Genomic DNA, 24,250 nt, shown 5'->3' with positions numbered 1-24,250 from the left:
TGGACCCCGAGCATGAACCATGTGACATGCCTGTTCTTTCTCTCATTCTACATCCCTGGTCAGCAGATTTTTTTTGTTGTTGTTGAATGTTCGATTTGATCATAAATTAAATGGGTTTCAGCCTCAGGTTCTAAGCGTGACAGCATTGTTGGAAGCCACACTTGGAGACAGCACATGGATTTACCAGAAATGATTAAGACACTTGATCCAGCAATCTACCCAGCTGCATTTGTGAAGTGGCAAGATTTCAAAACATCAAGACATTTAAAAATGTGATGAAGCAGCCATCCTGTGAAGCAGGTTTAGTAGCTGTGACAGCTGATAGAAGGAATGTGACAGGGTATCGCACCAGAGCTGCACATTTCACCTCAAAGAACAGGACCTGACAAAGACATCTGTTTTGTCTTGGTCCAAAAACTGTAAACTGCTTCTCTCCAAAGACTGCGAATGCTTCTGACGACATGCTGTGTCAACTGTGGATGACGCTGATAATTGGAAAAGTATTATTTTATTTATTTGGCTCTGTCACAGACAGGTGCGTTGGGTTGTGTGGCCATTATAGTTTGCCCTGAAGGTGCCTCCACCCAGGGAAAAAAAAAGGTGTAATAATTAACACTCTGGAGTTTTTGTCTCCTCTGGGAGTCACAGCAGACTCAAGACATCAGTTGAGGTGGGAATTATGTTTGCTAAATATTAGTGTTAGACTTTTGACGGTGGATTATTTGTGTCATTTGGAGCGTAAATGTCTGGCAACTCCAACATTTCCCCCACCAAGTCATGTCAGGGTTTTCCCGCAGCAACCCAGACCCCCTGCCAACCCATATTCTCAGGGAAACCCCAAGTGTTGAAGTGGACAAACAGGCTTAGAAAGAGTGATGTGATGCTTTTAGATTTAATCGTTCACATTAAGAAGAATCAGCCAGGCAAACTACCCAAATGCAAATCTGCTGCACTGAGCCTGTTGTGAGTAAATGTCTGTAGGTGTAGGTATAAGCTGTTGTTGATGGGGCCACTGCTTATATGCTCTTTTGGCTTCAGACAACAACCCAGTTAGTTCAGCTATTTTTACTGATTTTTTTTGTCTTGTGGGGAAAAAAAAATGTGAAACTGCTGTTCACAACACAGTGATTGATAAGGATCAACTTAAGTGAAAAGTCAGTTTCATGTGCAGTTTCTGTCCCTTTTCTGTGTGATTTATTGTGACTCAGCAGAGAGTGAGAGGCCTGCGTTGGCTGCTGTAGCTGAAAGAAAGTTATTTCCTTCTTAAAGCAATAACTTTACCAATTTTGTTTCCTATTTTTGCTTCCTGTAATTCAAGTTCCTGTTTCCAATTGAGTTCAAATTTACTTGAAATTGATTAAATTAATAGCAGTTCAAGAACATTTTGGCCCTCCATCCAAAGTAAACTGATTTTTTCCACTCCTGAAATTAAAGCTTTGGGAAAACATTCAAGAGAGTGAGCACATATGAAAGTACTGTCAGCCTTGCATTAGTGTGGACAGAGAAAACCCTGGTGTACCTTTTTCTTCAAAATGTGGTTTGGTACCACAGAGTGGCAGCAAAATTAATTGCTTATTAGTTATTTTGTGTCAGCTAATTAAATTCATTCAACTCTCAGACTCTGAAATAATCAGCTGCATGAACACTGTGTTTATTTCTGACTCATTTTTCCTTTTAAATACAGGGGGAGTTTTTATATAGAGTAATGTCTTAGTACCTATATTATTATGTTTTCAAATTATCTTTCCAATTTTCAAATGCCTCTAATGGAGTAAAATACTTTTTTCTATTATAAATCTGCCATTGGGTGAATGATAGCAGTTCTTTGTGACTGGACAAAGATGTAAGCAGTTGAAAGCTTGCACAGAAGCACAAACTGGGGCTCTGTGGTCAAACATCTCAGAAGCTGCTCCACTTACTGCATGTTGCTGATGTTTGCCGTGGGAAGAGGTTAGGGGCTTGCCCTTATCGACTTTCAGTTTTGCATTGAAGAGATGAAATGGTGTGGAAATTCCATTGTTACAGGTTACATATGATAATGTCAGCTAAACATCAGATAAAGGTGTACCTTCAAGTTCTTTTGAGTTTTAATTCAGCTGTGAACATACAGTAGAAAGTGTCTCATTGTGTCAGATTTGAATCTTTGGATTACTTGTAGCCATATATGTATATGTTAGATATGTTAGTATATGTTAGGCAAATGCTGGGAAACAGCAATTACATTATGGAGAAACAAAACTGTAAATATGTGAAAAATGGATTCAACCACTGAAGTGTTCATTTTGCAGATGATGCCAAGAATAGAGCTTTTTCAACCTTTTTGAAAAATATTTGAATACTTGCTCTGAAAGAAACTGTTAATTGACAGATAATCAGTTGGCAACTGTTTTGATAATCAATTAATCATTTAAGTCATTCTCTGGCTCTAAATGTGAGGATTTGCCACCTGTGTATCATGTGTGATTGTGAAAGGAAACATGTTTTTGGATGATGGTGGTCGGGTTAAACCAGAAGTTTGAAGATGCCACCATGGGCTCGGGAAAATTCTAATCTAATTAATTAGTCGGTCGATAGAGCATTAACCGTCATCTATTTTGACTGATTGTTGTAGTTACTGAACAGATGAATGAACATTATTCAGTAATCATAGGGCCAATGATTTAAACATTTAAAATCAATTAAAGTAAGCCTTACTCTAACTTTGCCAAGAAAACTGCTGGTTATTGATGGATGCCATGAATGAAATGAGCCAAATCAAACTCTCTGGTGGTTTCCTCCAACGATTTAATCACAATGCGCTCCTCGTTTTTAATACAGTGCAGTGGTGATTTATGTACAGTGGCACACAAAGAAACAACCAAAACTTCCTTAAAGCGCAGTGTCTGGCAGCACAGTGAGGACCTGATTAGCATATGTATGACCCAGCAGCCTCACAGGCGACACTGGAAACACAGGGAGCTGAGGGACATAAGTACACTCGCACACAGGCTACACTTATTCAAATGCTAAATATCCTTTTGAATTTCCCAGGCAGCCTCTCTCCCCCAATCCTACTCAGCAAACAAATGAGGATGAATGGCTCAACACGAAAGCTGGCTTTAAATGCATCATGTGGGCTTTCATATTTTCATTGGGTTGTTTATTTATGGGCCTGTAAAGGCTCCCCTGTCAGTGTTTTTTTAAAAATGAACTTGAAAATATATCCATCTATATATATATATATATATATATATATATATAGAGAGAGAGAGAGAGAGTTTCATTACAGATTTCACATGGCTTTGAAGCTGTAGTTTATCTTGACTTTTACTCACAGAAGTATTAGAAACTCAGAACCTGACCAAGTAAGCTAGAAGAAAATACTGGCTCACAGGGCTGTAATGATTAGCTTTCTTATACATTCAACTGTCAGTTCTCCTATTAATCATTTCATTTTAGAGTGTCAGCAGCCCTGGTTCTAGTAAGTAAAGGTCCCCTTCATTTTTCACATAGACAATGTTATGTGACTGACAGTTGGAGCGCTCATATGGTTTGGATTGGATTGATTAAAAAAGAACAACTGCGCTTGAAAATAGCTCTTTCTTCGATAAAAAGTCACAGATACAGTCCTGTGGACGCAATAACTTCAGCGGAGAAGTTAACTACGACACCCAAGATGCATTTTGGCAAGAAACATCCAATCACACATCTGACAATACAACTGACAATACAAACTGCTTCTTCAATCAGTTTAGTTTAATATAAACCTATAGGATCGTTAGATCATGAAGAGTCTCATGTTCCCGCACTAAATAACATTAGGATATCATTAACAAATTGAAACATCACAGTCTTTCTTTGGATAAGCTTTCGATGAATGTATAAACGTATTGTTCCCTGTTTGAATATGACTTGAGGCAAGAGCACAGAGGTGCTCCTGAATGGTCAGGGTTTACATTCTTTCCCATCATGGCAGAGTGATTAAACCTGCACATTCTTGTCTAAAACACAGCATATATTCTGTAGGTCAAGTTTCTCTGCAGTCCAATCTCATGGCTGCTAACAGATGTTTTGTGAGCTTTTCAGCTGTTACGTCAAAGCATCGTAAGATTTGAAGGATTTCTTCCTGTGAGCTGTAGATGCGATATAGATATCAGTCTGGCTGGTGTTTGTATTTATCTCTGGCTTTGTTTCAAGTTCGTGACTAAATGCCCGGTTTGTGTTCCTTTTGTCATTTAGCTCTGCTGTCTCTTTACTTCTGCTGTGTCTACAGACATTATGGACGTCAACAAACTCGAAACGGCATCAGAAAAACATGTCTCAAGGGTCTATAAGCCGAAACTTTTTGACAGCAGACATTGTGACATTGTGAAGAAGAGAGAGCACAGGTCCAATTAATCACAGCAACAATGGCTCCATTACATTTGGATGAGCCAGTTCCAGGCCCTGGAGTTGTTCAAGCGTGTGCATAATTCAGGCTAAATTAGCATTTTGCTACTCTAAAAGGAGACTGTTGCTACAGTAGGTGGTACAGATGTTAATTTTCTTCAAATCTAAAAGTTACAAGATAAATTACTGTTAATAGCGTAATCTGCTTTGCAACAGAGGGTCTTCTGCCTCTTCATCACCCATCCATAAGATCAAATACACCTGAAAGGGCAGCAGAGAATCCCTGAAAGACGTTTTATACAATCAAGAAGATCAAGAATCCTTTATTGTCATTGAGCGTGTCAACGAAATTTGCATTGCAACCCCTGTGTAGATAATAAGAAAGATAAGAAAGAGAATAAAATAAGTAAAGATAAGGGAATAAAATAAACATGCAGTAAAAATAAATACAATAAAAAAGAAAATATACCAGAAATAAAATATACCAACACAATAAAAATATACTCAAACAATAAAATATGCTAAAACAATAAATAAACCAACAACAGCTGAAAATGTATAAACTGAGAACAAGTTTACGAGTGCTGCTGATCTTCCTTTATGTTGTCAGCTAGGTGTTATCTTGGTTCAGTGCAATTAAAGGAAGTCTTTGACACATAGACATTTTTCTTTGACAGTTATTTAACCACGTTTTTCCCCTAAAGTTACCCAAGAAACAGGATGCTGGTATTTATTGGCAGCTAGGCTGTAAGTGGTGTTACCCAAATACCCACTGATCCTGATGAGGAAAAACAGCGATGTTAGTGTGCCAGTCTTCAGTAAAACTAAAGTACCAGTTTAGAATCCTTTCCCACACTGTAGCAAGTGAACAAATTAAAATCTTATAAATAAATAAAAAATATAAATCTAAATAAAATTGTATCCTTTTATTGACAAAAAAAACTATAATGTCTCTGTTAGGAGTGTAAGCTGTGAAAGCTTTGAGTGTGAGCTGAAAGTGAGCCATCATGCTCTGTCAGCGCCGGGTCCTCCGGGTGAATAAGTGTTGATGTTTTTGCTGCGGAGCTATTTTGAAGCGTTAGCAGCATCCTCACCACGTTCTGCTGCGAGCAGTCAAGTCGAGTCGTGTTTGAATGTGGCTTTCTTGTCAGAGAGGTGCATCCCTTTATGTCTGAGCCCAGTGGGCCATGCTACAGTAGTTGTGAGGGTGTATGAGCACAGGGCGGGTGCAGAGCTGTGGGTGGTCCCTGGCTTTCAGGATGAGGGAAAACGGCGAGGAGCCAGAGCTCAGTGACGCTCTACTCCCACTGCTACCGGTCCACGCGTTCATGGCATCACAGTCCATTTGTTGGAAGATATGACAAATCAAGAAAATGTTCCCGCTGTAGTTTGTTGGTGCTTATGTCGACGAGTGCATTCCCGAGCTGCAAACTGTGATATACCAGGTGATCCTATTGGAAACACAAGGGAAAGATACAATGTTAGCATAATGCTTCCAAAATAAAAGTATATATTTTGTTTATTTCTCCAAAAGAATAGTAAAGATGTGTGTACAATGATGACACCTTTATGGAGGATCTTTTTTATCAGAACTGGAATTAGAAGGGAAATACCTTAGCTATTATATCCTAAAAGTCATTTTTCCTTCCTGTTTTTATTATATATGCTTTTGTTTTCTTCTTCTTCTTCTTCTTCTTTTTCTTCCTGCTTCCTTTTCATATTACGTTACAATACAAGCTTTTAGTATTTAGGCTTTTAATTTTTTAATTTCAATTTTTCAAACATTCAAGGAGTTTCAATTTCTTTTTATTTTCATATTGCCATTTGTCATATCCAATTTCCTGTTTCTGCTTCTGTTTTAACATTTAATTATGGCATGGTTTGAGTTCTACCATGAACTTTTCCTGTCATCTGTCTACTGTCTGTAATAAGACATAAAAATGCTAAAAAAAAGGCTTAATTATTGTACAATATGATAATAGTTTATTTGATATTTTTGCTTTTCTGTCTGGGTGAAATTATTCTCCATACACCACACATAATGTTTCTTTAAGTAACCGCTAACCATGTAATCGATGGGTGAAAAGAAAATGACAAACCTTAGTGTCCGTGTCATCATTTTTATCACAACAGTCCTGTTAAACTAACTGACACCACGAGTTCAGGCTTATCATTGAGTTCATTTCTATCAATTTAGGCTTTGGACAACACTGTGTTATGCTTTTCTTATCTTGCAGGTCAGATAGGAATGTTTTGTTCTCGCTACATGTCCTGTAATATTCTGCTTGCATATGCCTCTGATAATTACAGTCAGCAACTGAGGCCTGCTGTGTGCAGACTGTGGGTTTGATTTATGCAAACTGAACATTACCATTAGCCATGATACACGACATTCTGAGAAGATCAATAACTGAGGCTGCAGGTCGAATAAAGCGACATGTCGTCTCCAGCTTCACAGCCAGATGCTTCCAGATGTTGTATTATTATAGTACTTGACTTTGTCGTGACAACAACAACTTCAGTCACATCATCATGCACCATGTCTGTTTTCACTCTCTGTCTTGGGATTTGACCTAAAAGCACGTGCTCATGAACAAGAGAAGTCGGTTTGTTTTTTCAGAGTTTTTATCCTCATAAAACAAAGTAAAAAAAACAACTATATGCTTTAAATACGGTGATTAAACACAGGTCCTAAATTATAAAAGAAATGATAAGGAATTAAGTTATTTTTCTCCATTCCTACTTATCATAATAATCTCAGTGTCTGACCTAACTTTGGTTGCTGATGTTTTTTGAGTCTCAGTTGCTTTCCTGGCCTAGCATCTCCCCTGTGGGCTGTTTGGATATAAAAGTAACCCCAAGATTAAACCATCTAATCCTTAAGACTTTTATTCCCTGACCAGGATTCACTTCATTGTACTGAAGAATCTAATGTGAACTTGTTTGTTGCTCCACTCAACACCTCCCCTACTGTGTTGGAGAAGGATAAGACTGTGGACTTAATTAGGGGATAGTGAATCACTGGTACATTTGTGATGACACAAGGTAAACCTCTTACCTGAGGTAAGATCCAACGGTCATCCATCGTTCTCAAAATTTCAACCAAGATTCTCAGCGAGAATAAACGTAATCATCTAGGAAGAGAGTTGATAGAGTCATCATTTCTTGTCTGTGTGTGTCACCTTTGAGTCAAATCATGGGTGCAATGAAAATGGATTTTTCTCACCCCTAATACAGTCGACAAAAAGGCCAGTAAGGAAAGCCCTAGTTTCATATCTCGCAGGCCGTATCAGCCTGAGAGCAGCTTTCGTTTGAAGCTGACGTGGTGAAACTAGGAAAGAGTTGACGGCATGTGTCACACAGCTCACATTTGGCTTTGGCGTGCTGCATGAATGTGCGTTTCTGCCAGCAGGACTGTTTCGTCGGCAGATGTCATGCATGAAGAGGACAGCAAAAAGAATTGCCTGGCTGCATGAAGGGTCTTTTTTTCATGTGAAATGTTAGATATTCCAACTCAGCTCGAGGGCCAGTCGGCCTGCAGCACAAGAGCAGCCATTCACTCCGTCGGCCCCATGACTGATGAGATACACAGACTGAGATGCTTTTTCAACGTGAGATTAAAAGCACAGAATGTCGAAAGTTATTGCAGCGTCACATCATGTCTTTGTGAAGTACTTTTACATAGCACATGGTAAATCACAAAGTATGAAGCTAACTCTACTCTTTCTGTACTGGGAACAAATCCCATAAAATGTGTTGGTTCTACTGAAGTCCTACTGAAGAACTTGAATTAACAGCTGAGTAATGGCCTGGAACAGCTGGGCACTGTAGTTTGCAGCTGATGTTACCCAAACAGGAGTAAAGAGTGCATTTGTTGTGAACTTCAACCTCAACTTACATAATACACATTATATCTTTAACATGTTATGTGTTATTAAAATAGTTACATCAGGGTTTGGCTACTTACTCATAGGATCATTTCATTGTCAGTTTTTGGATCAGAAAAATACAGATTTTACTCTTAGTACTCAGCCAAAACAATTCAGTCCTCCATTAGTAACACTGAACTGTCATTTGAAGCTGGATTTAAACCATTTTTAGCCACAGATGGAAATATGTCAACATGTATGGTTGCCAGGTGATGAATTACAAGAACTTTTGTGTTCCCTGAATTTTTTATCGACTGCCATCAACAGTTCAAAATTTCTGTTTGTCGATTTGTTTAAAGCCTGAGTATCTGCAGAACTCATGAGATTCCCATCAGCCGCAACTGTACTTCGTGTTTAGTGCTACTTGGCAAATGTTGGCATGCTAACATGCTAAACTAAGATGGTGAACATGTTAACATTACCTGTCAAACAACAGCATGATAGCATTGTCACTGTGGGCACGTTAGCATGCTGACATTAGCATTTAGCTCCAAGCACTGCTGTGCAGCCTCACACAGCCGCTAGCATGGCTGTGGGCTCTTTGTGTTGAGAATATAATCCATATAAGAGCAGTATGGATTTGCATGATCTCTAAACGAAGAGGAAACCATGACACAGATACGCCGTATCCTCGTATCATAACCCCACCAGCTGCCCTGAATTAGCATACCCACCGTACACCATGATGTCCTGTGTCTGTGTGCAGCTTGTTCTCAGAGCAGAGCTGTCGGGATGTGTTTGCACAAACTGAGAAGTGATGCGCTACCCATCCAGTACCAGGCTTTTAATTATATTTTTGTTTTATTTGTTGTGTAGCTTTATGCCAGTATATAGAAGCTACTAAATTCAGAGATGGGGCCAGAGGAAATTTGGCAAATGAAGGTAACCCTCCCACCACACACACTCCTCCCCCTCTTAACCTGAGCTCAGCTTTAACCCTTAGACCTCTAACCTGGCACACCTTGTTTTCGTTGTTTTTGTTTTCTCAGAAACTCTGAGTCTTCGCTGTTATTTTCTGCACAGTTACGGGGACTTGCCCTTTCTGTTTTTGCGCACTCTGATTTCTCTCCTCCTGGTTTCTCTTTGCCCCCCCGCCCTCTCCCTCACATCCTTCAGCAGCAGCTGAACAATGAGCTGATGTTTGACAATCACTCTGCTTCTGTTTCTCTCTCCCACACACACACATGAATCCAGTGCTGCCTGCGCTGGCATTGCTTGGTCAATGTTTACTCTCCCCCCTCCACTCTGAATGACTTTTCAGTCCTGCCTTGGTGTGTGCATCACTTCTGCTTTTACTCTGGGTTCAAATCAACTCAATTTGTGCTTTCTATGATTGATTATTTTGTGTGTTCCTTTGTATTGCCATTAAAGCTGTCAGGAAGCATTAAGATCCATAAATTACATTTGTTTTCCTCGGATAAATTCTCCGTTTTGGAGCATTAGATGCTGCCTGTTTGAATATTTCATTATGTTTACTTTCTAGAGCAGGATGCAGATGACAGCTTTATATGATGCAATACAATGTTCCTCTCAAGAGGAACATGCTGACTAGCTCTTTCCTCTGGAGTTGCGCCTGGCACTTCAAACCTGCTTGCGATCAGACTGTTCTTCTGCTACTCCACCTACATCTGGAATCGTGTGCTCACTGTTTCTCCCCCTTTTTTGTTTTTGTTTTTGTCTCTTTCACTTTCAGGTGAGAATTTTGAGCAGAGTCCATTGCGGAGGACCTTTAAATCCAAAGTTCTAGCACATTTTCCAGACAATGTCGAGTGGAATCCATTTGACCAGGATGCAGTTGGCATGGTATGATTGCTGTACATTTGCTTTATACTTGAGTAATAGTGTGGTACAGTGTCGACATCAGGATCACAACACGAATATGAGTATTTTAACTTTGTGTTGCGATCCCACAAATGTGTGCAAAATCACAGAAATTAGAGAACACAGAAAGTTAATGTGTTGAACTGTGTTCCAGTGTTAAGTAATGCTGACCTGTATAGAAGAAAAAAATAGGTAGCTAATTTTATCAGCTCAGAATCATGAATGGAATAATTCAGCAATTAGCTTAGCAAAAAGGTTGGAAACAGGTGGACACAGCTAGCCTGGCTCTGACCAAAGGTAGTAAAGATACACCTGCCAGCCTCTACAGCTCACTGATGAACACATTATATATTGTTTGATTGATAGTAATTTACTAGCTGTGTAGAGAGCCAGGCTATTCATGTGTCGTTACATAACTGCCTCTAAAACCTCAAATTGTAATTTTTATGTAACTGTAAAAACAAAAAAACTCTTTGTTCTTAAACAAGAGGTCGTGTAAGGCACAATTTTGACCTTTGGACAGAGCTAGGCTAGCTCCACCAGTTCCCAGTCTTTATGAGAGGCTAGGCTAAGCTCACCTTTCCACTCTCGTGTCTGTACTGTGAAGAAAGAAAGTGAAGAAACATGTTGCCCAAAATGTTTCACGATGCCTTCAAAATCAGAAACAAAACTAAATAAAATCATGTCAAATAGCATCAGTTAAATTTTTAAAGATAAGATCATATAACTGCTCAAAAACTTGTCTTTTCAACAATGAAATCGGTTCTGATGTAGTCTGATGTCCCCCATCTGATGTGGTCTGTCTGTCCACTCACAGCTCTGTATGCCAAAGGGTCTGGCGTTCAGGACGCAGGTTGATTCTCGGGAGCCTCAGTTCCACTCCTTTATCATCACCAGAGAGGACGGCTCTCGAACCTATGGCTTCGCCCTCACCTTCTTCGAGGAGGTGACGAGTAAGCAGATCTGCAGTGCCATGCAGACTCTGTACCACATGCACAACGCAGAGCAGTACGACATCTTGCACACTCCCACCTCGCCACCAGGACTCGAGGACCAGCGGCACCAGCTTTCCCAGCCTCGTCCCGTGCTCCACGCTGCGCCCTCCATCTCCCGCCTGCAGCGCTTCAACTCATATGACATCAGTCGCGACACGCTGTACGTGTCAAAGTGCATCTGCCTGATAACACCCATGGCCTTCCCTCAGGCCTGCAGGAAGGTGCTGCAGCAGCTTCACCAGGCCGTCTCTTCGCCCCAGCCCCCACCCCTGCCGCTGGAGAGCTACATCTACAACATCCTCTATGAGGTGCCCATGCCCCCGTCCGGGCGGTCCCTGAAGTTCTCAGGCGTCTACGGGCCCGTGGTGTGCCAGAGGCCGAGCACATCTGAGCTGCCGCTCTTTGACTTTCCCATCAGTGAGATGTTTAATCTGTTGGGGGTGGAGAACGTTCTTCAGCTGTTCACGTGCGCCCTGCTGGAGATGCAGATACTGCTCTACTCACAGCGTAAGCAGCTACTGTTACACTCAATGTTTTCATGTAACCTGCAGCATCCTGTTCCATTAGGATGCATTGATTACAAGTACCTACACATCCTGCTCACATTACAGCTATGTTATAAAAACATATAGACAAGTAGACAAGCTTACTTTTAGATACTGGTGTAGAATGGACACTATTCATAAACACTGTGCATGTTTTCTCAAGAGGTGGAAATGGGAAAGCAAGAAAAAATAAGCATTTTCTGCTGTTATTGGGGATCCTGTTTGTAGAGGAAGTCTCAAGAGATGTTTCTGGAGCTGGGAGACAGATCAGTGTCATGACATGAGGCTAGATGTTGTGTCCGGACCAGGTTGTTACACGCTGATGTAACACTAAGGCTTTCCTCACTGTTTTGTCATTATAGATTTTGGATGGATGGATGGATGGAAGGAAGGCTTAAATTACTATTTGCGTAAAAAAAAAAAAAACTATGCAGCAATCACCGCATGAACTGGGTGTGAAAGTCGGTTTCGGAAAGTTACAGAAATGGTCAGGCACAGCACCCCCTCATCCGACGTCTGGAAAAAATATGGAGCGGAGTCAGAGGCTGTTCAACCATCCAACAAACACTTCTGATGAAGTATACTGCCTCCTTAATGATATCCTTGAGAGAAGTATTTATTCAGGCACAGCTTTTTTCATCCTCATGTTTGCTTTTAATTTCCCGGGTCCTACTTGAATGAATTTCTCATTTAATTCGCCAGGGCTTAATAGAAAAACTAAATGCAGTCTCCACTTTTCTGATTTGTTTCAATTAATACACTGAGAAGAAAGTGTTGCACCTTGTGTCACTGTTCCACTGTCGCTCCATTATCCAGCTCTAACTTCAGAAACTAGAATCTAAAATGTCGGGATGAACAAAAACCATGGCCGAAGGCTGCGATTACATGTTTGATATGCATGGCGGGACTATTATCCAGGGGCTTACATAACCTGTTGAGTGTTTCCATTGAAATGATGCAGTGTGAGTAGCAGCGTGTGTCAACAATGGCCCCCTCACCCATCGCAGGCAGCTCCTTCCTCCAGGACTCACATGTATGTGTGTGTCTGTGTGTGTACTGCGGTGTAGGTTCATCTTGTTTGCACATTTGAGCTGCTGGGCTTCTTCTGGTTGCTGTGATTTGTCTTCTTTGTGATTCATCCTTCAAGCAAAACACACAGCAAGAGCCTGACAATAAATTACTTAATTTCTTGGGAGCTTTTGATTCCAAGAAGCCCCGTTGGCAGTCCCAAAACGCTGAGAGGTCAATCTTTGTCAGTATTTATTTATTAGCAGTAACTGCTCAGTAAAGATGAATCCATACCATCCTTTGCAAAGCAGATTATGGAAAAGGTGACATTCATGTCATTGTTCACCATTTTAGAGTGTGTGTGTGTGTGTGTCTGTGTGTGTGTGTGTGTTCGAGGAGGAACAAGGAAATCATTTAAGGATGCTGGGTCTGGTGTGGTGATTGGATCCATTACAATGGCAAGAGAGGCAAATGGTTTACAAAACGCCAGGGGCCGGGGGGAGAAGCTCTTAAGGGGGGGAAAGCTGTGGTGTTGCTAGGCAACCGGGAGACAGGGAGGATAGCAATGATGCAGGATGATTATTATTGGTTGGAAGTGACATCATGCCTCCCCCCCTCACCCCCGCCCCCCCAAGAGGCTCATCACTGCAGAACGTGTGAAGGGTGTTGTGTAGAGTTAAACCCTGGCAATCTTCCACTGAGAAGAAATGAGGGATTGTTAGGGGAAAAGACGCCGCGCACTTGAACACAGACACAGAGGAGAGGGATACTCCGCAAATAAGGAGAAGACTGTATGTGCCATGTGCTAAAAATGGCAGATTAAAATGATTTTAAAAAAAGGCTCTTCCATGAAGCCATAAAAGACAAGATGTTCAAACACTGTCTGCTGCTTCTTCCTTCTTTCTCAAACAGGAAGCACATCGCATGTCAATCATGTGTCAGCCATTGTGACATGTTGCAATTATTTGTTATTGTTGTTTCATGGGCATTTCCTGTCTCTTACATGATTTGTGTGGTTGAGGGTGGCTGGAGAGGAAGATCGGGGTGTGTACTGAGGATTTTGCACGTCTGAGGCACAGAGATGCTTCATCTGACATTAAGTTTAAGGGCATTATTCACTATCGGCAATTAAAATAGTCATTAATGCTGCCCTGGACACGGCTATTAATTGTGTGAACTGGACATTTCCACTGACAAACAGCAAGGAAAAGCCAGAGTTTAGGCTCTTTGGCTTCACCTCTGATCAAATGTAAATATTAACAGATCAGAATCAGTAAGTTGCTTCCATTATTGCCAAGCCACGAACTGAGACTGTTAAACTAACACGGAACACATTTTGTCAGACACGTTGTTTGATCAGTGTAGTGATGATATGTAAGATCAGTAGCAGTTTCACTTCTGTGTGTTCAGTGTATTTTTAGCCTGCTGTACTGCATACATTTGCACTCAGTACATTAACTGAACACTTCAAGCATCACTTCAAGCACACGCCGCTCCCATGCATCTGCGAATATAAGCAGCGGCACTTGACTCTGTGACTTTGACTTAAAGTGGTTTCTTGTTGTGGTGGCCTAATTTAAGAGCAGACGGGTGATGTTAGTATTCTTGTCCCCATCCTGGGAGAGGAAGCCTGCTGGGAGGGGGGACGAGGGGGAGCTCCAGGCTGGGGTGAGAGCCTCTTCTCATGAACCAGCACATGACCAAATGAAGGAATGGTATTTATTCTGGCACCATAACGGGAGAGGCACAGCTTCTGCTGAATGTACAGTACGTGTCAACAGGATAGAGCAGGAATGCAGATGAGGAGGACCGGACACATATTTGCATGTATACCAGTTGACTTAAGTGTGAAAGCCTGAGCAGGAATGAGTGTTGCTGTGTGGAGTCATGACAAAGGAATTTAAGGTTAGCCAGAGGACCAGCTGACTGTAGCTGTGTCACAGTTCAGAGTCTGGAGCCTTGTAGGACGCAGGCCACAAAGGTCCTTCACAGGACTTCTTCCTCAAATATGATGGCTCAGTAACCAAAACTGCTCAGGCAGGCAAGAATTTTAAAAAATGTAGGAGTTTACACCTGTGTGGTGTCCGTAAAATGAGCAACACGGTGTAAATACCTGTGCCAAACAGGGGAATGCACAGTTTTCAGTGGCAACTTTTCCACTGGTGGAGGAAATATTCAGATCCTCAACTTCAGTGAAAACAGCCATACAGCAAGGGCAAAATATTCCCTCAAAAGTTCATCAGCACTCAGTAGATAGTGGAGAACAGAGGCCGTGACCAGATTTGTCTTTGATTGTCAAGCGTTTTTCAGTGCATTTGCAACAGTGTTTATTATTGGTCAGACCATATTAGCTTGTTATGGTTTGGTCTCCAGATGTGGACTTGAGGATTGATGAGGATCCACACCCCAAAGTTGGACACAGCCTGTGTGTCATTTTTTTTCAGTTTGGTCATTGAGCTCTTAACTCCACTCCTACGTTTACAGAGCATTGAATAACAAAGGAAACCAGGGTGAAGAGTTAACGCTGAGGTGGGGTTGGGTGTAGGGCTGCAACGGACCATTTTCAATGTTGTCAGAGTAGTTGTTTTGATCTGTAAAGTATCAGAAAATGTTTCCCAAATCCCAAGAGTCCACAAAAGTCATGCTTTGTCCACAACCAAAGATACAGTTTCCTGTCATAAAGGAGTAAAGGAACTAGAAAATATGGGGACTAATTTAATAGTGGACAGCTAATCAATTAATTGTTGCAGCTCTAGTTGGGTGCCGTCTTTTGTCTCATCGTGTTAGTGAAACAACAACAACTGCTATGCTTACTAACAAAGCTAATGCTAATATATTGGATGGAAATGTGTGGTTACGGCAGACATAGCGGGATTGGCTAACGTGTCACGTGGAGCAGTTGATAGATTTCAAACCCGGAGTGCAATCAGAAGAGCTGAAGCATAAACAATGTAATCTCACTGGAATAACAGACATGTTGCACAACGCTTCTGTCATGTGCTGTTTACTGGCCCAAGTGTTTTTGGAGGAATAAGCAACATTTATCAGGCAAAGGCAGTGTAGCCCAGAGCTTTTTTTGAGAATTCAATGTGGGGAAAAGAATTGTGCAAGTTTTTTTTCCTTTTCTTTTAATGTCAATTTTGTCTCTAAAATCCTCTTAATTAGTTCAGAACAGATTAAAGATGTTATGGAGACGGTCCACTGCTCCAGTGGGCCTGTAAACTATAATGAAAATACTAAAAATCCTCTGCTCTTGTCTAGTAAATGTTGAATTAACACTTATCACGTCATTGAACGGGCATTTGCATGTGTTGATTGTGATGATTCTGCTGTGGAAACCACCAGTCACGAAGACCAAAGTGTTCCCTCAGATTCCTTACAATCACCGAGACGTGAAAGTAATAATCAAGTCAGGAAATGAACCCTGTGATGTGCACTGTATACACTGCTGGCACGTATCATTTACAGCCTTTAATTTTTGTTGGCTTTCTTTGTGTGTGTGAAACAGATTACCAGAGGCTGATGACGGTGGCAGAGAGCATCACAGCCTTGATGTTCCCCTTCCAGTGGCAGCATGTGTACGTTCCCATTCTGCCTGCCTCCCTCCTCCACTTCCTGGATGCCCCTGTGCCGTATCTCATGGGCCTCCACTCCAATGGACAGGATGACCGCACCAAGCTGGAGCTGCCACAGGAGGTACAACCACAATGTAGTGTCTTCCCACACTTAGTTTATATTGAGCAGTTGCTTTTGAGTTATTTTCAAATTGCTGCTAAATTCCCTGTATTGTGAGCGGTGCTGTAGATCCTCCTACATCTATTAGTCCCTCAACCTTCTGCACACTTATGCTTGCTTTTGCCTGTTAATGGAGTTTATTAGCTTGTTATTTATTTCTGTCTGTGCAAAAAGCTGGGAGAACATGATCTGGCTACTAGTGAATGCATCCGTCCTTGTCTTTCATTTGGGTGCGAAAGCACGCTTGCTACATCTTGAACAAGCAGGTTTATCATTGTCATTCTGCATAGGTAAGGCCTTTGTTGTACTGCTGACACAAGCCACAGAGGACAGTTTTCTCCCTCTCATTTCTCTTGTGGCTGCATTTTAAGCTTCTTTGAAGTGTCTACTTACTTAGTATTTTAACCTGCATGCTGCTCTCAGTGTACAGGGGTATTTCAAGGCCAGTTACTGCTCTCAGCAGAGTGTGATCCAGCTTGATTTTTCAGTCATCAGTTAGCTCGGGACTAAGCCTTCTTGCTTCCTGTTTTTCACACAGACAAATGTAGACAATGTAATGTCAAACATGTTCGATAAATCAAGGAATTTGACTGTAAAATCTCAAACAGTGTTATAAGGACTTGTTAGACTTGTTCGCATTAGCGCACTCAGACTTGTTGAACTTGTATCGCTGATAATATTAATGTTGCACCTGCTCTTTCTGCATTAGGATCAATAATTTATGTTTCTTTACGTACTTATCTTGTCTCTTGTCTCCTTCCAGGCGAACTTGTGTTTTGTGGACATCGACAACCACTTCATTGAACTGCCAGAGGAGCTGCCCCAGTTTCCCAACAAGCTAGAGTTCATTCAGGAGATCTCAGAGGTGCTCATGTCCTTCGGCGTGTCTCCAGAGGGGAACATTCACACCAGCGACAGCCAGGCCAAGTACCGGGGCTTCCGATCCGTTGATATGGTCTCTGACAAGCGTAACGGCAACCTGGCCTCGCCCCTCAACTCCTACCTGCTGAGGGAGAATGAAACTATCGCCAGACTGCAGGCTCTGGTCAAGAGGACAGGTGTCAGCCTGGAGAAGGTGAGAAATGATGTCATCACATGAGGTACAAAAGCGCTGCACAAATCATGTCTCATATATTCTCATATATTATTATATCATGAAATACTGACTGTTGATACTATGACAATATTTCTTAGGCAAAAGCTAATATAGGGAAAAAGTTCATTATTTCATCAAGGCTGTTAATATAAATAGGTGTGATCTCAGTATTACAGTGAGGGACAATAGACAAATGGAGGAGCGCCTGTTAGGCCACACACAGGACTGGATGCATGTTGTTGTTCAAATGTTTTTTTTAATCGTCAAGGTATGCTTAGATATGTAGCTTTAAAGATCATTTTTGAATTATTACAAAAATTCCCATCAGTGTTTTTAGCATCATGCTAATAGAGCAGGGAGCTAACACAGTGCTACCCGCGGCCATGTGGAGGCTTGGAGATGTTCTGCTTCATCAGGTCAAAACATCGGCTCAGGGGGTGCCTTTGAAAAGCTGCTGGTCGACGTCTCACAGCCTAGATGGTGAAACTCTTTGGGGACACCAGCAGATGTAGTTGCCGTCTTTACCGTCTTGTTTCCATTTGGCTTGAGTGTCTGACAAACAGTAGAAAGCGGTGTGATGAAAAACCCACTCTAAAGACTGATAGATGGATGAATTAGCTGCTAATTAGAGAATGTCTCTCTGTGTGTGCGACCTAATCAGCTTTGCACTAGTAGCCGGCGTTAGCTTTCCATGAACGGATTAGCTCAACGTCAGTGTATAGTTTTCCAGCGACGAGGTCAGACCTCACTTGATGATTTTCTTATCTAAACTCACTGCTGAGCAGTGACTTTAATAGAATCTTGGATCATGTCATTGGATCAGTAGGCTTGCTCTGTGTTATTTTAACTCCCTGCTGTTGGCATTTGTCCAGCTGACCCACTGACATGCTAAAAAAAGACCTTGTGTTATAGTCCTTTCCCATAACCCCCTCTGCTTCATCAGCAGCCTGTGACAACAGTCAGATAAGGCAACATGAAAAAAATCCTCTGTTCTGATTCTTTTTCTTAATCTGACTTCTTTCTCACACGTCTTTTTTCCTCTTCTGTCTTTGTTTTGGTATTTTTCCTGTGTGTGTTTGTGTGCGTGTGTGTCATTGAATGCTCGTGCACATCAGCTGGAGGTGAGGGAGGATGCCAGCAGCAATAAAGATGTGAGGTTTCAGTGTGATGAGGAGGAGCTGAAGATGCACCAGCTCAACATCCAGGTACGCGAGGTCTTCGCCAACCGATTCACCCAGATGTTCGCAGACTACGAGGTGTTTGTCATCCAGCCGAGCCACGACAAAGAGTCCTGGTTCACCAATCGAGACCAGATGCAGAACTTTGACAAGGTGAAGTGCTATAGATACAGTTTGCATACTGTGGCAAAGGGTGTTACTTTTCCACAGTATATGACATTGAATTCCGCCTTTAAATTTGTGTGCATGCAGGCCTCCTTCCTGTCTGACCAGCCGGAGCCCTACCTGCCCTTCCTGTCACGTTTCTTGGAAACGCAGATGTTTGCTTCCTTCATCGACAGTAAGATCCTCTGTCACGATGATGAGGAGAAGGAGCACACACTGAGGGTGTTTGACTCCCGTGTGGATAAGATTCGCATGCTGAACGTTCGCACGCCCACACTGCGCACCTCCATGTACCAGAAATGCACAAACATTGAAGAAGCAGGTAAAGAAAAAATACTGAAAATCCTTGTTGTTTAAAAAAAGAGCTTAATTGAATTGCTTTCAAAGTACCAAATATTGTACTTGAATGTGTCAATGTGCCTCAGCTCTCTGGACCTGTCTCAATCTTAGGATAAACACTTCTCTTCCTGAGGGAAGCCAAAGTTTGAAAATGAATAGCTTCACCATAGTATCTTCACTTGAGACAGTAGAAAATGGACCTCTTCAAAGTTTAATTATGACCCTGTGTAAAGCAGAAACATTTGCAATTTAAAGTTTTGTGAATATAATTAAAGAAGACATTTAAAAGTCCCATAAAACTCCACTAATTTGAAGTCCAGATGAGTTTGGTCACAATGTAATTTGAAGGTGCGAACTTGTGACAGATTTGCCTCTCGAGTTAACTGAGTGGTAATTGCCGTCTTGTTTGCAGACAACCTGCTTAAAAAGCGATGTGAAAAAGCTGATTTTGTCGCTCCTGGACCTCACGCCATCGGAGGCGAGAACAACCACACTCACCTTCGTAATATTTGCTCTCATTACCTCAGACATCTCTGGGTGGCGGCTCTCTGAATCTGTGTGCAGCGCATTATGTTAGGTACACTCACAGAAGATGGATGGGCTTTCTTTAAACCTATCTGCATAATACCACCACTTTAAAGCAGAACGCACTAGAACAGCGTTTTATGCAGAAAACCCTCTAGTTTGGACAGAGTGTGCGTGTTCTTTTTTCTTATCACTATACATTTAAGAGCCCTCTGTGAGATACTTGATGCATTGCATACATGTCAGTTTTTACAAAGCTTGGTGAACATCATGTTATGAACAATAAAGCAGAATCAGTGATCTTTACAGTGGTACGCTGATAACTTGCAGCATGCAGCTAAATGGGTGATATTCAACCTTTTTTAAGGAAATCAAATCTTTGTATGTGTGAATCACAGCTTCAGACAGTGCGAGTAAAGTTGTCTTTCAGTCAGTCATTTCATCTTGTCCATAAGGTACATATTCTGTTAGTCTCTTTATTGTATTTCTCCAAACTCGTGGGGGCTTTTGTTAACACAGCCCATGTGTGGGTGGGTTGTTAATCAGGCATCAGAAAATCACTGTCTGAAGCTGCATTCATGGTCGACTCTGGTTTGGATCCTTAAAAGAAAAAGAACATCTATTCTGAGCCTTTACTCTGTCACTTCTTTTGGTTCTGTGGGTGTTTGGGAGGAAACGTCTTTTTCGATTTCAGCTTGTTCTCTTTCTTCTGTTGACAGCCGTTTACTAAAAGAGAAATTACAGCTTCTTAGTCATAGTTATCCTTGTTTCTCAACTCAATCAGCTACAGAAAATACGACATTCTTAGCCGGATTATTGGTGAAAACTGTGTGGCTTCAGATATTTGAAGTGAAAATACCCCTATCCCTATCTATTTATTGATCATTTGTTTGTGTAAATACAAGGATATTCGTTTTTTGTGATGGTTGTGGCATTTTTTTTCTCATAATCATCCCTAAAATTCTTCATGTACCAATCCTAAATGATTAATTGTTGAATTCATGACCACATGATTGCATGAATTGTAATAGTTGCAATTCAGATTTTTGTGCTAAGGACACTTAATCACTCTCGTCTTGACAATGTGAGCACTATAACTTAGGCAAATTTGCAAGATAAAAATGATGATGGCATCCTGTAATCTCACCGCCGACCTCCGCACCCCTCTCACATCTCCTCCGCAGAGAAAGCCATTGAGATGAGAGTCTCAAAGATCGACCACACCGCCCTGCACCCCCACCTGCTGGACATGAAGATCGGCCAGGGACGCTACGAGCAGGGCTTCTTCCCCCGACTGCAGTCTGACGTGCTCTCCACTGGGCCCACCAGCAACAAGTAAACATCTCTCATTATTGTCACATCAGAATTCCTTCTGTAATTTAGATTTATTTGACACAGACCTTCGGTGTCCGTAATCGCGCCGAGCCTGACGGCTGTTTCGCGATGTTTCTCTGTGGAGTTGATCAAAGGAGAGTTGTTCTGTGTTACAGATGGACCAAGAGGAGCGCTCCTGCCCAGTGGAGGAGGAGGGATCGACAGAAGCAGCACGCTGAGCACCTTTACTTAGACAACGACCAGAGAGAGGTGAGAGGTCGCCGCGGTCGGCTCAGATTCGCACAGATTGACTGCCGGAGCTTGGTTGTCTGTGTTAATTTTGCACGACTGTTGTCTGTTTGCTTTAGTTTGACTTCGCTCTAACCATCTTGTCTGCTCTCCCGCCCCTCACACTTCTGGTCACATGTCTCTTTTTTGTCTTTCTCCGCCTCTCTCTTGCACTCATGCCCACACGCTCTCAGCATGTAGAGTGTTTGTTTCCGGAGCTGCAGCTCCTGCTGTTTCTTGACTACTACTGGCTCTCGCAGTCCTTCAAGCCCTGTCTAAAGTCGGTGACTGTGGACGTGGTATGTGTTGGTAGTTTGTGAGGCTTTAGGTCTTAACACTGACCTTTGCGCCCATGTGGTCTTTTCCTCCCCCTGCTTCCTCCACCTCTCAGCAGCTGACCTTTATCTGATAATCCGTGTCACTTTCTAGGACATGTCATGTTAGAACTCATAAACATGAAATGATGCTTACAAGGTTAATGAAAATGCACAATGAGCAACAGTGCAAACTAGCTGAAGAGATGTCAGTTTCCTAGTTTCATTTGAATATGAATAAACTTGAATCAAACATCTTTTGGCACTTTCATGACACAGAATAGACGTATAATCAGTAATTAGATGCGTCTTTTTCAGCATTCTCACTTGCATGAGCAACAGCCTCTACTTTATGTTAGCTAAAAACAAATATGTATGTTGTGTACGGGTGCCAGCATGTTGTACAGATTGCATTTACAGCCACCTGAGATCTGAACACAGTGTGAGCCAGACTGTGGTCAGGCAGATCCGATCACATTCTAGTCACAACACACTGACACCTTGCATTAAAATGCATTTTTCCATGACATGTTCAGATACAGATCACATTTAGCAGGAATAAATGGGTTCTTAGTGTCAACTTTCTTCATATTAGTTTGTAGTTTTATTAAATCCAAGGTGCAGCCCTTAATACTTGGCAGGGTATATCAAACTGATTGGAGTCCTGTAGTTATCGGAGTATTCCTTGTTCCTGTGTAGTAAGCTTCACCAGTGACGTGAGACCATCAGTAAGCTGAAAGCTCTTCTGCGTCCTGTAGTGTTTGATGATTGCTGAGTGAGTGCTCTCTGTATCTTATTAGAAGTACATCCAGGAGGCCAGGAACCTTGGCACGACCATCAGACAGCCCAAACTGTCCAACCTGTCGCCTTCTGTCATCGCTCAGACTAACTGGAAATTTGTTGAAGGGTTGCTGAAGGAGTGCAGGAACAAGGTTTGTGTACAACTCTGCTCTAGTCATGATGAGTTTTGCCCCGTGTTTCACATGCATAAAATGAACAAACCAATTTAGAAAGAGTTCTGCAGTGGAATAAACTTAACAAAGAATCCCTTTCATTTTGAGATATGGACAACTTTCTGTTGTCTACATTTAGTTTTCAGTTATTTTGAAGAACAAACTGTCACTTTGAAGATAAGAATCTCATGTCAAACCTTGTATGAAAGTTACAGCTGTCTTGGCAAATAAAGACATTATTACTAAAAACAAATTTATTAATTTGACAAACAATTTCCTTCCTTCCTCGAGGCTTAGATTTGATCCGTTTCATATTTGGTTAATAACAGCAAGCAGAACATAATGTGATCACAAAGGATGATTCTCTGAAATAACAATAAAACACTGCGAAACCAAATTAAGGCTTTGTGTTTACGACTGCAAAAAGAATATCAGAACACAGAGTGCAGCGTATAAATCCATGATTAGTTTGATTGCTTTGTCACCAGAACATCGAGTATTAACTGTATGTGGTATGCTTGTGTCTGTTTGATTCTCTGCAGACCAAGCGTATGCTGGTGGAGAAGATGGGTCGGGAGGCAGTGGAGTTGGGTCATGGAGAAGTCAGCATCACCGGCGTTGAGGAGAACACTCTGATTGCGAGTCTCTGTGACCTGCTAGAGAGGATCTGGAGCCACGGGCTGCAGGTTAAACAGGTCAGGAAAAACAAAATCAACACAGATCCTCCAGCTGGCGGACATACAGTGACAATTAATGGCACAAGTATGTTTCTCTTTCAGGGTAAATCTGCCTTGTGGTCCCACCTGCTGCACTATCAGGAGAGCAAAGAGAAGAAAAATGCAACTCCAGGCAGTTTGGGACCTCCAGGTAAGTGCTGAGATCAGCTCACCTGATGAACAAAATGAAGTGACAAGTTAGTAGCACTTGGGAATTGCTTAACAGCCTTTTTTTTTTCCTGCACCAGGTTTCATTCATGACACTGAGAGACGTAAATCTGATGGTGGTGGATCAGCCATGGCCCCTCTTAAAGTGTCCCTGATCCAGGACATGAGGTGAGAAAGACCTGTGGTTGTTTACATGTGCGCTCAATAAAGGAATAAAGGGTGAAGTCCCACTTGATTTCAACCAGGGCACCTTAAAGCTGAGTTGCAAACGTATTAGCTGCTGGTCACTGCCAGAAGAAAGTTGGACTAAGACTGCCCCCTTGTGGTAGACTGTCAAACCATTGGAACTTTCAATGTTCCCATGAGAACTGATTGTCTAAGTGGGGTTGATTTACCCTTGGGGGATCCTCTACGGATTTTCAGGGGCTCAGAATTAATAATAATTAAAATCATCCCAATTAAATCATCCATGAGCTGTTTTTCTCCTTTCATTCTTATACTAGTGTCTCCACACAGGCAGAGGAGGAAATTCAACGCTAAGTTTTCCCTGCAGACAATGTGCACTTAGATTGAGGGGTTGTGGCCTGATGTTTGTCTGTTCTGTCTCAGTGACTAAAACATTTTTCAGATCCCGTGTCTCAGATAAACAAGGCCTTCTTCACACAGTAGCTTTCTCAGTTTAGTAGATTAATGCGATGCCTCAGTTTATTGGTTAGAGCGGCAGTTTTTTCTGTTTTACAGATTTGAAACCATTGAGTTAGACTTCATGGTAAGTCTATGATTTACGCAGAAT

General features: G+C 41.8%; 1 protein-coding gene across 2 annotated transcripts in view; it reads left to right on the top strand.

The window, feature by feature from the left end:
• Positions 1–24,250, top strand: part of dennd5a (DENN/MADD domain containing 5A) — a 34,768-nt gene that overhangs the window by 1,003 nt on the left and 9,515 nt on the right. Inside the window, exons 2-15 of one of the 2 annotated variants that reach the window (XM_041933722.1) lie at positions 9,114–9,179; positions 9,991–10,100; positions 10,936–11,620; positions 16,175–16,362; positions 17,165–17,476; positions 18,613–18,828; positions 18,928–19,162; positions 19,592–19,681; positions 20,889–21,039; positions 21,195–21,288; positions 22,421–22,552; positions 23,116–23,268; positions 23,353–23,440; positions 23,538–23,625. In XM_041933722.1, the coding sequence (XP_041789656.1) occupies positions 9,114–9,179; positions 9,991–10,100; positions 10,936–11,620; positions 16,175–16,362; positions 17,165–17,476; positions 18,613–18,828; positions 18,928–19,162; positions 19,592–19,681; positions 20,889–21,039; positions 21,195–21,288; positions 22,421–22,552; positions 23,116–23,268; positions 23,353–23,440; positions 23,538–23,625 (2,608 nt within the window). The remainder of the gene's footprint in view (positions 1–9,113; positions 9,180–9,990; positions 10,101–10,935; positions 11,621–16,174; positions 16,363–17,164; positions 17,477–18,612; positions 18,829–18,927; positions 19,163–19,591; positions 19,682–20,888; positions 21,040–21,194; positions 21,289–22,420; positions 22,553–23,115; positions 23,269–23,352; positions 23,441–23,537; positions 23,626–24,250) is intronic. The other variant, XM_041933730.1, reaches the window with a different exon arrangement.

The sequence above is a fragment of the Chelmon rostratus genome, chromosome 1 (genome assembly GCF_017976325.1).
Source record: "Chelmon rostratus isolate fCheRos1 chromosome 1, fCheRos1.pri, whole genome shotgun sequence".
NCBI classification, from domain to species: domain Eukaryota; kingdom Metazoa; phylum Chordata; class Actinopteri; order Chaetodontiformes; family Chaetodontidae; genus Chelmon; species Chelmon rostratus.
Note: the sequence above shows the minus strand (reverse complement) of the source record. Positions and strands in the feature narration are given on the sequence as shown.